The 12,358-nt window shown below is 47.9% G+C and overlaps 2 protein-coding genes and 1 pseudogene across 3 annotated transcripts in view; all 3 read left to right on the plus strand.

The window, feature by feature from the left end:
- LOC147573844 (leukocyte immunoglobulin-like receptor subfamily A member 6) lies at positions 1 to 11,572 on the plus strand. 2 transcript variants are annotated; one of them, XM_086690678.1, is made up of 8 exons: positions 1 to 3,483; positions 3,641 to 3,676; positions 3,865 to 4,149; positions 4,299 to 4,601; positions 4,826 to 5,122; positions 5,338 to 5,640; positions 10,609 to 10,659; positions 10,805 to 11,572. In XM_086690678.1, exons 1-8 carry the CDS (start codon positions 3,342 to 3,344, stop codon positions 10,948 to 10,950), a joined length of 1,563 nt encoding a protein of 520 aa, XP_086546804.1. In that variant the 5' UTR covers positions 1 to 3,341; the 3' UTR covers positions 10,951 to 11,572. The 2 variants fall into 2 exon arrangements, with proteins under 2 accessions (XP_086546804.1, XP_086546805.1); XM_086690679.1 differs by lacking the exon at positions 3,641 to 3,676.
- LOC147573845 (leukocyte immunoglobulin-like receptor subfamily A member 6) lies at positions 5,692 to 8,065 on the plus strand (annotated as a pseudogene).
- LOC112851134 (leukocyte immunoglobulin-like receptor subfamily A member 1) overlaps positions 11,554 to 12,358 on the plus strand; it is a 27,734-nt gene continuing 26,929 nt past the window's right edge. The window contains 1 exon segment of the mRNA XM_086688677.1: positions 11,554 to 11,677. The gene's annotated coding sequence lies outside the window, so the exon portion shown is untranslated.

Below are 12,358 nucleotides of genomic sequence, written 5' to 3' on the forward strand. Positions count from 1 at the left end.
TTTCACATATGAGTGAAATTATTTGATATCTGTCTTTCTCGGACTGACATAATTCACTTCGCGTAATGCTCTCTAGTTCCATCCACATTGTGGCAAATGGCAAGATTTAATTTTTTTTGTTCCCTGAGTAGTATTCCATTGAGTACATCTTTATCCATTCTTCTGTCAGTGGATATTTGGACTCTTTCCATACTTTGGCTATTGTTGATAGTACTGCTAGAAACATTGGGGTTACATGTGCCCCTTTGAATCAGCATTTTTGTATCCTTTGATTAAATACCTATTAATGCAATTGCTGGGTTGTAGGGTAGTTCTATTTTTAATTTTTTGAGGAACCTCTACACTGTTCTCCAGAGTGGCCACACTGGTTTGCATTCCCACCAGCAGTGCACCAGGGTTCCCTTTTCTCCACATCCTCTACAACATTTATTATTTCCTGAGTTGTTAATTTTAGGCATTCAGACAGGTGTGAGATGGTATCTCATTGTGGTTTTGATTTGTATTTTCTTGATGATGAGTGATGTTGAGCATCTTTTCATGTGTCTGTTGGCCATCTGGATGTCTTCTTTGGAGAAGTGTCTATTCATGTCTTCTGCCCATTTCTTCACTGGAGTATTTGTTTTTTGGGTGTTGAGTTTGAGAAGTTCTTTACAGATTTTGGATATGAGCCATTTATCCAATATGTCATTTGAGAATTTCTTCTTCCATTCTGTCAGTTGCCTTTTAGTTTTGTTGATTGTTTGCTTTGCTGTGCAGAAGCTTTTTATATTGATGAGGTCCCAATAGTTCATTTTTGCTTTTATTTCCCTTGCCTCTGGAGAAATGTTCAATAAGAAGTGGCTGCATCCTAGGTCAAAGAAGTTGCTGTCTATTTTCTCCTGTAGAATTTTGATGGTTTCCTGTCTCACATTTAAGTCTTTCATCCATTTTCAATCTATTTTTGTGTATGGGGTAAGAAAGGGTCCAGGTTCATTCTTCTGTACGTCGCTGTCCAGTTGTCCTAACACCATTTGCTGAAGAAACTGTCTTTTTCCATTGGATATTCTTCCCTGCTTTGTCAAAATTAGTTGGCCATATACTTGTGGGTCCATTTCTGAGCTCTCCATTACATTTCATTGATCTATGTGTCTGTTTTTTTTGTGCCAGTACCATACTGTCTTGATGATTACAGCTTTGTAATACATCTTGAAGTCCAGAATTGTGATGCCTCCAGGTTTGGTTTTCTTTTTCAACATTCCTTTGGCCATTCAGTCTTTTCTGTTTCCACACAAATTTTAGAACTCTTTATTGTAGCTCTGTGAAGAATGCTGGTATTATTTTGATAGGGTTGCATTAAATGAGTAGATTGCTTTGGGCAGTATGAACATTTTAACAATATTTGTTCTTCCAATCCATGAACATGGAATAATTTTCTATTTCTTTGTTTCCTCTTCAATTTTTTCATAAGCTTTCTATAGTTAAGCAAACAGATCTTTTTATGTCTTTGCTTAGGTTCCTTTCTAGATATCTTAAGGGTTTTGGTGCAATTTCTAAATGGGATCAATTCCTTGATATCTCTTTTTGCTGCTTCATTATTGGTGTAAAGAAATGCAGCTGATTTCTGTAGATTGATTTTATATCCTGCACTTTGCAGATGACATGATAGTCTTCATGGAAAACCTGAAAGTCTCCACCAAAAACAGCTAGAACTGATCTATAGGTTTTTACCTCCAACGTATTCACTAATGCATTTCTAAATTTATGTATCTTCTATAATATAATCTCTGTTATGGCTTCAAAACTTCAGTTTTCTTCTCTACTCTTTCAGATGTGTAACATGGATAACATAATGAGTTTCCTATATTCTTACTGTTCTATAATCTCAGCTATGATAAATGACTTATAGAGAGTCTGACGTCCATTCATATTGTACACTCACCTCCACACACCTATTTCCAGAGACAGTTGCTCCCAGGGCTGTCTTGAAGCTGTAAGGGGTGGATAGTCATGGAAACCTTGTCCTGTGGCCTCCACTCTCCCAACATAGCATCTGATGAGGGAAATTTGGGCAGTGATGGCTCCCATAGGAGCCACACATTCACACATGCACTGACACCCATGTGGGGCTCCAACGAAAGGAAGCACTTTACACACAGACAGAGGGAACATGGCTCAGTGCTGACCTTGGGCTGGATCAGTGGGCAGAGACATGTCAGGTCCCACTCCACACATGGTGGAAGGTCATGAAGCTTCCACAGTCACCCAGAAAGCACATGCCCTTCCTGCCTGTGAACACCTGGCTGCCCCTCCTGGCCACACAGAGGCAGAAATCAAATTGGATGACCCCCAGCTGGATCCCAGGGACTGGTGGTCACTTGGCTTTAGCCTCTTTTTCTCTTGTGGTCCTGTCAATTCTAGAAACGTTTGTTTCCCCTTTCTTGCAGTTGACGGATGCCAGCTATGTCAGAAACATCATAAATAGCATTTCTCCACGTTAGAGGCAGATGGGTTCTCTAGAGAGGGTGTATCCCTGGTCCAACCTGACTGTGGGGCCCAACACCTGGTCCTCTCCTGTCCCAACCACACCTCTCTTATTCAGGTTGGGAAACTAACAATGATTGATTCTGCCATGTTCCGGGTACCCCTGACCCCACACCCATTGTGAGGAGTGGGGTTCAGGACAAAGTGCTACAGACCAGGTCCCTCTGGTAAGGTCACATGGGCAGCAGATGATGGAGTAATATTTACATTAGAATTAGCTTTGTCCCCCAGATCAGGGCACTCACCCATGCATTGTCCCCTACATCTTGCATGCAGGGCCCCAGAATGGGAAGGAGGACTCTGCCCCAGACACAAGGGGCACTGAGAGACAGGAGGGACTCATGGGCATGTTCCCAGGAAGTGGAGGTGGATGATGACACAGGAAAATAGAGAAGTCCATGAAGGCTGTGACAGAAAGAAAGCCCACACTCTAAGGCCAGGAGAGGGCTGTGTTTCCTTCCCTATTTCCCTGTATTTCTCCTCTGTGTTCATTGCCATGGTGACCTTGACCTGAATCATGCAGAAATGCCACAGGTATGTCTGCACTGACATGAGGCCACAGAAGATCTAGAACCCTCGTCACCTACAGCATCTCCAGAGCCTGGGAACCCCATGTGTGGTGGCACCCCCAGGATGTGGTGAGAATGACGGAGAACCCATAGGGGAGTCTCTGGGAGGGAAGGACGTGCCCTGGTCTCCTCACCTAGACAGGGCATCTCAGGAAAACTCGGGGTCCACTTACTGCACCTTCATGGACACCAGAGCCACCCCCTGGGGACAGGCTGTTCTCCTTCCTGTGGGGCTGCTGACGTGACAACCCCATGACCAGGCGGACCAGCCCCCAAGTGGCCACACCCTGTGCTTCTGTCTGTCCTGCGGGCACTGAGATCCCTCCATCTGCACAACCAGGGACAGAGGCAGGAGACGCCATGACCCCCACCCTCACAGCCCTGCTTCTCCTCGGTGAGATCTCAGGAGGGGAGGGGATGCCCTAGTCTGGGAGGGACCCGCGTCACAGCCAGGCCCTGGGGTTTCAGAGACCCCAGGCACAGGAGGCTCATGGGGAGGAGGGGTTCTGCTCAGGATTTGGGGCCATCCTCTCACAGGAACTCTCTTCCAGGGCTGAGTGTGGGCCCCAGGACCCGAGGGCAGGCAGGTAAGTGTGTCCCTAGGGGTCCCTAGGAGCATGTCCCCTCCTCACTGGAGACAGGGGTCACCCACCAGGCAGCTGCAAATGGAGAACAGCAGTTCTGGGCGGATGGAGAGGGGACGTCTGGGGGATTGGGTCTGAGCTGAGAACTGGGGGTGGGGAAGGTCTTGTGATTTTGCCCTGTTTCCTTCCAGGGACCCTCCCCAAACCCACCATCTGGGCTGAGCCAGGCCTTGTGGTCCCCTGGGGGACACCTGTGACCATCTGCTGTCAGGGGACTCAGGAGTCCCAAGTGTTCCTTCTGGATGAAGAGGGAAGATTAGGGCTTCGGGATGTTCATTTCCCAAAGAAGCCTGGGAACATGGCCAAGTTCTCCATCACACACATGACAGATAGACATGCAGGACGGTATCACTGTTCCTATCGAAGCCCCGCTGGCTTGTCAGAGCGCAGTGACCCCCTGGAGCTGGTGGTGACAGGTGCGAGCCCCCTCAGGGTCCCCGCCCCAGGCTCTGCCCTCAGGGAGGGGGTCTCCTCCCAGCGTGTCTCCCCTCACAGTCCAGCCCTGGGGGTGTTGTGGGGGGTGGAATCTGAGCCCCATTTAACACGCCCCCTCCTCCTCTCCTAGGATTCCATGGCAAACCCCATCTCTCAGCCCTGCCCAGCCCCGTCGTGACCTCAGGAGGGAAGGTGACCCTCCAGTGCACCTCATGGACGGGATTCCATAGGTTCGTCCTGATGAAGGAAGGAGAACCCAGACCCACCTGGACCCTGGACTCCCAGCAACCCACCAGTGGACAGTTCCAGGCCCTGTTTCCTGTGGGCCCTGTGACCCCCAGTGCCAGGTGGACGTTCAGATGCCATGGCTATTTCAACAACACTCCCCAGTTGTGGTCACAGCCCAGTGACCCCCTGGAGCTCCTGGTCTCAGGTGAGGGAAGCTGATTTTTGTTGCATCCGTGTTTTGACCACCAGACAGGTTATGGAGGCTCTGCTCCCAGGGGAGCCCCAGATCAGAGGGTGGGGTGAGGGGGACACGGGATCTCACAGGTCAGAGACACAGAATGTGAGAGACACTGAGACCTGGGGGTCAGGACAGGAGAAGAGAGGTTTGGGGAGAATCTGCTCCTCAATCCACGACTGGTTGTCTCCCAGGTATGTCCAGGAAGCCCTCCCTCCTGACCCAGCAGAGCCCCATCGTGACCCCTGGACAGAGGCTGACCCTCCAGTGTCGCTCTGACGTCGGCTATGACAGATTCGCTCTGTACAAGGAGGCGGCACGTGACCTTCCCCAGCACCTTAGCCGGCAGCCCCAGGCTGGGCTCTCGGGGGCCGACTTCCCCCTGGGCCCAGTGAGCAGCTCCCACGGGGGCCGGTACACGTGCTATGGTGGACACAACCTCTCCTCCGAGTGGTCGGCCCCCAGTGACCCCCTGGACATCCTGGTCACAGGTGAGGGGACACGGGTTCAGTCAGGGCCCCTGACTCTGCACAGGCCCTGCTGGGGGTGTCCCAGGTGGTGGTGGCTGGGGTCAGGGGTGTGGGGTCCCCAGGGAGGGAGAGAGACAGAGAGATGGGATGGGGAAGGGGAGAGACTCAGAGGACAGACAGACAGACTCAGTTCAGAGCAAGGATGGACAGCCCCTCACCTGCCTTCCTCTCTCTAGGACAGCTCTCCTACACACCCTCCCTCTCAGTGCAGCCAGGACCCACGGTGGCCTCAGGAGAGAACGTGACCCTGCTGTGTCAGTTCTGGAGCTCTGTGAACACTTTCTTTCTGTCCAAGGAGGGGGCAGCCGACCCTCCTCTGCGTCTTAGATCAAAGTACCGAGCTGGGCATTACCAGGCCAGATTCTCCATGAATCCTGTGACCTTAGCCCAGGGGGGGACCTACAGGTGCTACGGCTCATATAGCAACTTCCCCTACCTGTTGTCACACCCCAGTGATGCCCTGGAGCTCCTGGTCTCAGGTGAGGGAGTCTGATTTTTGTTCCATCCGTGTTTTGACCACCAGACAGGTTATGGAGGCTCTGCTCCCAGAGGAGCCCCAGATCAGAGGGTGGGGGGAGGAGACATGGGGATCTCACAGATCAGAGAGACAGAATGTGAGAGATACTGAGACCTGGGGGCCAGGATAGGAGAAGAGACGTTTGGGGAGAATCTGCTCCTCAATCCACGACTGGTTGTCTCCCAAGTGTGTCCAGGAAGCCCCCCCTCCTGACCCAGCAGAGCCCTTTCTTGACCCCTGGACAGAGGCTGACCTTCCAGTGTTGCCCTGATGTCGGCTATGACAGATTCTCTCTGTACAAGGAGGGGGCACGTGACCTTCCCCAGCACCTTAGCCTGCAGTCCCAGGCTGGGCTCTCGGGGGCCGACTTCCTCCTGGGCCCAGTGAGTGGCTCCCACGGGGGCCGGTACACATGCTATGGTGGACACAACCTCTCCTCCGAGTGGTCGGCCCCCAGTGACCCCTGGACATCCTGGTCACAGGTGAGGGGACACGGGTTCAGTCAGGGCCCCTGACTCTGCACAGGCCCTGCTGGGGGTGTCCCAGGTGTTGGTGGCTGGGATCAGGGGTGTGGGGTCCCCAGGGAGGGAGAGAGACAGAGAGACAGGGGATGGAGAAGGGGAGAGACTCAGAGGACAGACAGACAGACTCAGTTCAGAGCAAGGATGGATAGCCCCTCACCTGCCTTCCTCTCTCCAGGACAGCTCCCCTCCACACCCTCCCTCTCAGTGCAGCCAGGACCCATGGTGGCCTCAGGGGAGAATGTGACCCTGCTGTGTCAGTCCTGGAGCTCTGTGGACACTTTCCTTCTGTCCAAGGAGGAGGCACCCGATCCCCCCCTGCGTCTTAGATCAGAGTACCGAGCTGGGCATTACCAGGCCAAATTCTCCATGAATCCTGTGACCTCAGCCCAGGGGGGGACCTACAGGTGCTACGGCTCATACAGCACCTCCCCCTACCTGTTGTCACACCCCAGTAACCCTGGAGCTCCAGGTCTCAGGTGAAGGGTCCCCAACCCTGTCCTTACTGACTCCATCAGCTCAGGGCCCAACCCTCAGGAAAACCTGACAGTGACAAATAAAAGGTTCAGGGGACTCCGTAGAGTAGGGTCCAGCCCAGGAGAGGTTGGAAAGAGCAGGGATCTCCACCCAGGCTCCCCCATCCTTCAGTCTCAGCAGAGATGAGAGGTAGGGTGTGGGTGAGGGGTGGGTGAAGGATCCTGAGTAGACAGAGGCCTCCTACTCTCTTCCTGATGCCTCCATATCAGAATCTGAACTGTGGTGTCAAGCCCCATGGACTCTCCCCTAGAGGGAAGTCTCTATACCTGTGGGCTCTGCTCTGCTGCCCCCTATGCTTACCTGGGGGCCTCACTGCCACTGGGTGCACACCTGATACCAGGTTCAAAGCTTTTCAACCTTATTCGTAAAAATGGTGTCAATTCATAGCTTGTTTTAAGAATTGGTTAACTACTTTAATACCACAAAGTAAGTTGTCTGAATAATAGTTAAGTATGCCTAACGGAGCTATTGGTTTGGGCATATTTTTATGTGCCGTTAACTCACTATGCACTCTCTGACTTCCCATTGCTGTTTTTTTTTTCCTAATTAATTTATTTATTGGGACACCTGGGTGGCTCAATCAGTTGAGTGTCCAAATTCAGCACAGGTCATGATCTCGTGGTTCGTGGGTGTGAGCCCCACATTGGGCTCTGTGCTGATGGCTCAGAGCCTGGAACGTGCTCTGGATTCTGTCTCTCCCCCTCTCTCTGCCCCTCCCCTGCTTGCACTCTGTCTCTCCTTCTGTCTCAAAAATAAATAAACATTAAAAATATTTTTTAATTCAAGTTAGTTAACACACTACGTAGTATTGGCTCAGTAGCAGAACCCAGTGATGTATCACTTAAAATCATTCTCTATTTTTATCTTATTTTCCTTCCCTTCCCCTATGTTCATCTGTTGTCTGTCTTAAGTTTCACATGTGAGTGAAATTATATGATATTTGTTTTTCTCTGACTGACTTATTTAGCCTTAGCATAACACACTCCAGCTCCATCCACATTGTTGCAAATGGCAAGATTTTATTCTTTTCCATCACAGAGTAGTATTCTGTGTGTGTGTGTGTGTGTGTGTGTGTGTGTGTGTGTGTGTGTATCCTACACACACACATACACACCACATCTTCTTTATCCATTCATCAGAAAATGGACATTGGGCTTTTTGCATAATTTGGCTATTGTTGATAGTGCTGCTATAAACCTTGGAGTGCATGTGCCCCTTTGAATCAACATTTTTCTATTCTTTGGATAACACCTACAATTACAATTTCTGGGTCTAACATACTTCTATTTTTAGTTTTTTGAGGACCCTCCATACTGTTTTCCAGAGTGGGTACAACAGTTTGCATCCCCACCAGCAGTGTAAAGGGTTCCCCCTTCTCCCCATCCTGGCCAACATCTGTTGTTTCCTGAGGTGTTAACATTAGCAATTCTGACAGGTGTGAGGTGGTTATCATTCTGGTTTTGATTTATATTTCTCTGAAATGAGAGATGTTGAGGATCTTTTCATGTGCCTGTTAGCCATCTGGATGTCTTCTTTGGAAAATTGCCTATTCATGGTTTCTGCCCATTTCTTCACTGGATTATTTGGTTTCGTGGGATTGAGTGTGATGCGTTCTTTATAGATTTTAGATACTATTCTTTATCTGATATATCATTTGAAAATACTTCTCCCAGTCCATTGGTTGCCTTTTAGTTTTGTTGACTGCTTCCTTCATTGTGCAGAAGCTTTTCATCTTGATGAGGTCCTTACAGTTCATTTTTGTTTTCGTTTCCCTTGCCTCCAGACATGTCTAGTAAGAAGTTGCTGTGGCGAAGGTCAAAGAGGCTACTTCCTGTGGGATCCTCTGGGATTTTGATGGTTTCCTGTCTTATCTTTAGGTCTTTTATTCATTTTGAATTTATTTATCTGTATGGTGTAAGAAAGTGGTCCAGTTTCATTCTTCTGCATGTAGCTGTCCAGTTTTCCCAGCACCATTTGCTGAAAAGACTGTCTCTTTTGCATTGGATACTCTTTCCTATATTGTTGCAGATTAGTTGGCCATAAATGTGTCAGTCCATTACTGGGTTCAACTGATCTATGTGTCTGTTTCTGTGCCAGTACCATACTGTCTTGTTGATTATAGCTTTGTAGTACAGCTAGAAGTCCAGAATTGTGATGCCTCCTGCTTTGGTTTCTTTTTCAACATTACTTTCAGTATTTGGGGTCTGTAATTTTTGTCTCTCTCTCTCTTTTTTTTTTTTTTTTTTGCTATTTTGATTTTCATATTAAAATGAGGTAATAGCTTTTCATGATTTCCTTGTCTTTGTGTTCACTCGATATTATAATTCCACTGAACTTCTCTGTTCCTTGAAGTTGAAAACCATACATAGGGACTTCCTCAGTTTGACTCTGTGAGATAGTGGGAGCAAAGTTTGTCTTTGACAATGTAAATAAAATGATTAGCTATCCTTACTGGAAACATCACCAGATTTCTAGAGTTTGTCCCAAAACACCAAGATGATGATGGAGCCTCCCATTATGGGCATGCCTCCCTGAATTGTCTCCATTCACCAAGCCTGAGACCAGGTGTTCCTGTCGTCTTCCTGCCCCCAGGCCACAGTCATGACTGAAGTTCTGTTGAGGAACAGACAGACCACACCTCTCTGTCTCTCCCTTTCTCTAGACAGGAAGATCTATATATCCATACAAATACCGTGATTATGTATTCATTTATCTATAATATTTCTGTTAATATAAATATATATGGTTATATATGTATATACAAATGATCTATGAATATATAACACATACATCTATATCTATATCTATATCTATATCTATATCTATATCTATATCTATATATACATACATACAGATATTCATCTTCATGGCCATGCTCTTCATTCAAATTTTTTTTTTTTCAACATTTATTTATTTTTGGGACAGAGAGAGACAGAGCATGAACGGGGGAGGGGCAGAGAGAGAGGCAGACACAGAATCGGAAACAGGCTCCAGGCTCCGAGCCATCAGCCCAGAGCCTGAGGCGGGGCTCGAACTCACGGACCGCGAGATCGTGACCTGGCTGAAGTTGGACGCTTAACCGACTGTGCCACCCAGGCGCCCCAGCCATGCTCTTCATTCAATAGCTTTTCACAATAGGATCTCCCTGCCTAGACCCACACACAAGCCAGGAATAATGGTGTTTATGTGACCCAGTAAATGAACATCACCTTTAAGAAATACATACTAATGTGTTTTGTATAGATGTGTGCACCTATCTATGTGTATATCTACCAACCAGTGTGGGCATTTCTAATTATATGAAAAATGAATTAATGAAAGCACACGAGGATGTAAAGTTCCAGGTACAGATTAAAATGCAGTTCCAGAAAGATGGGAGCTGGCTGAGATGGAGGGAAGGAGACCCTGCCCCGGAATATCCGGTCCCTCTGTGCTCCTAACCTTCAGGAGCCCCTGATACCAACCCCTCATCCATGGATGCTGGATCCTTGGCTGTTGAATAAATGGGAACTCTCAGCTGTGGGGACACGAGCACATGGGGTTTTGTATCCCAGACTGAACAGGGGACATATAAGGACACAATTATTTCTGTGTTGGGAGGATATTTTTCTCCCCAACCCTGAGCTCCTAGGGCACAGGTAGCATCTACTCCAGAGTGACTCATAAGCAAAGTCTGAATTCAAAGAAGACATGGAGATGGAAGAAATCCAATGAGTATGCCAAAGGAAACCCCATTACTGCAGAGAAGGGGTTGTTCAGGAACTGTATAAAAACTATGTAATGAGGAAATGAGGGATATAGAACACAGAGTCAGAAGACAGGCTGGACAGTGGTCTCAGGCTCCTGAGCATCTACTTCTATTTTCCCCACAGTAGCAGCTGACACCATCAGCCCACCCCAAAACAAGTCAGACCCCCACATTGGTGAGTAGAAGAAAATCTCAGTTTTGGGTCTGGCATGGAGGGTAAAGTCCTATCAAGGGGAGGTGGGTGACTTTGGTGGGCATCCAGGATCCGGGGTGATTTGGCTCTCCCCTGACCTCTGTAACCTCTTGGTCCTCATTCCTAGCCTCCAACTCCAGAGATTACATGCTGGAGAATCTCATCCGCATGGGTGTGGCAGGCTTGGTCCTGGTGGTCCTCGGGATTCTGCTATTTCAGCCTCGACACAGCCACAGAAGAACCCCAGATGCAACCAGGAGACAAACACAATGAGAAAATGGAGGCAACCCACCATTCTGTGTGGCAGAGCTCTGGGAATGAACCTAATGGTCCAGGGGGTTCTGGAAGAAAATCTGCAGCTTTGCCGGCAGAACTGTCTGCTGAGAAACTGCCTGGGCTGTTGCCTGGCCAGGACTCTTCGTCCATGAACTGTGGTACTTTCCCTCCTGCCATTGATGGATTCTCTTCACTGCCACCCTGTCTTTTTTCATCCCTGTGACAGGAGGGTACATCTCACACTGGTTTAGGTTCATACCTTCCTACAGTGTCATGTTCTGGTCCACTTTACTGGGATACATTTTCCTTTATTTTCAATTTTCACATTCCCTAATGTGTGCTGTCTACTTCCATTCCTTCAGCACCAAACAAAATATCTGTTTTAATAAGCGAGTAAGTGGGTGAAAATCAGATCCACTTTGTGACAGAGAAATCCAAAACCAATGCCTTAACTCCCTCTGGACTCATAAAGCTCTTTGCTCCTCATCCAATGATTCCTGGGGTATTTTCCAGAAATACCCGCAGTTGGACTGAGCACAGGGTTGTCTGAAGTGACAGCCTGGTGTTGTGCCGCTACACTGGTTCACGAAATAATCATTTTTTAGAAAGCTGCTTCCCATGGCGTTTGCCCATTTCTTCAGTGTAAACACGCCCTTCATGGCCAACATCAAGATGTCATGTGAATGCACTGTGTGCCCAGCATGGACACAGTCATCTTTCACAGGTGAGTGTGATCCAGCTGTGGGACACCTCACTGGTAACCCCAGCATGTACGTATGCTTTCTTCTATTTGTAAGATCCTTGGATTTACTACCTCAGTGTAATGCCACAGTTTCAGTGAATTGTAATCTCCATTCCTAGTACATTCACATGAGAGGCAAGAGAACACAATTGCAAAATCGATTGTTGGAGAAAATACTGTGTACTTAGAATTCCAATACATTACTGGTAGGAGTATAAATTGTTCCATTCAATTTGGGGAGTAGATCAGATTCACCTGGTCAAAGGAAGAGACACAGCTCTGTCCCACAACTCTATGCCCTAGAGGAAACCGTGTGCATATGCATGCTGATATATGCATGAGAATATTGACAAGGGTGTCATTTAGTGTAGATAAAACCATACAAACAAATCAACAGTTTCAAACACCACATTAAATAAATGAAAGAAAACATCAAGAAGCCTGTATGTAGGATTATTCCATCACATACTTAATGTCAAGAAGAGACCACAGTTATTATTTAAGCAGGCATGACTAACTTCAGCCCTATAAAGAATGGAAGGAAAAGCTTCCTATGCAACCCATTATGGTGGTAACCATATAAATGCCTGAGCTTCATATAGGTCTGTCCTTAAGAGTCTGCCTGTTCCACCTCACTACCTCCCCCTCTGACCTATCCAAGCA

The sequence above is a fragment of the Puma concolor genome, chromosome E2 (genome assembly GCF_028749965.1).
Source record: "Puma concolor isolate L17-30 chromosome E2, mPumCon1.1.hap2, whole genome shotgun sequence".
Classification (NCBI taxonomy): domain Eukaryota; kingdom Metazoa; phylum Chordata; class Mammalia; order Carnivora; family Felidae; genus Puma; species Puma concolor.

Excerpts from the sequence above, each read along its gene's own strand:
- LOC147573844 (XM_086690678.1), top strand. The coding sequence starts at position 3,342 with ATGACCAGGCGGACCAGCCCCCAAGTGGCCACACCCTGTGCTTCTGTC. Across the intron at positions 3,484-3,640 it reads CACAGCCCTGCTTCTCCTCG|GGCTGAGTGTGGGCCCCAGG; the intron begins GTGAGATCTCAG and ends ACTCTCTTCCAG. Across the intron at positions 10,660-10,804 it reads CAAGTCAGACCCCCACATTG|CCTCCAACTCCAGAGATTAC; the intron begins GTGAGTAGAAGA and ends CCTCATTCCTAG.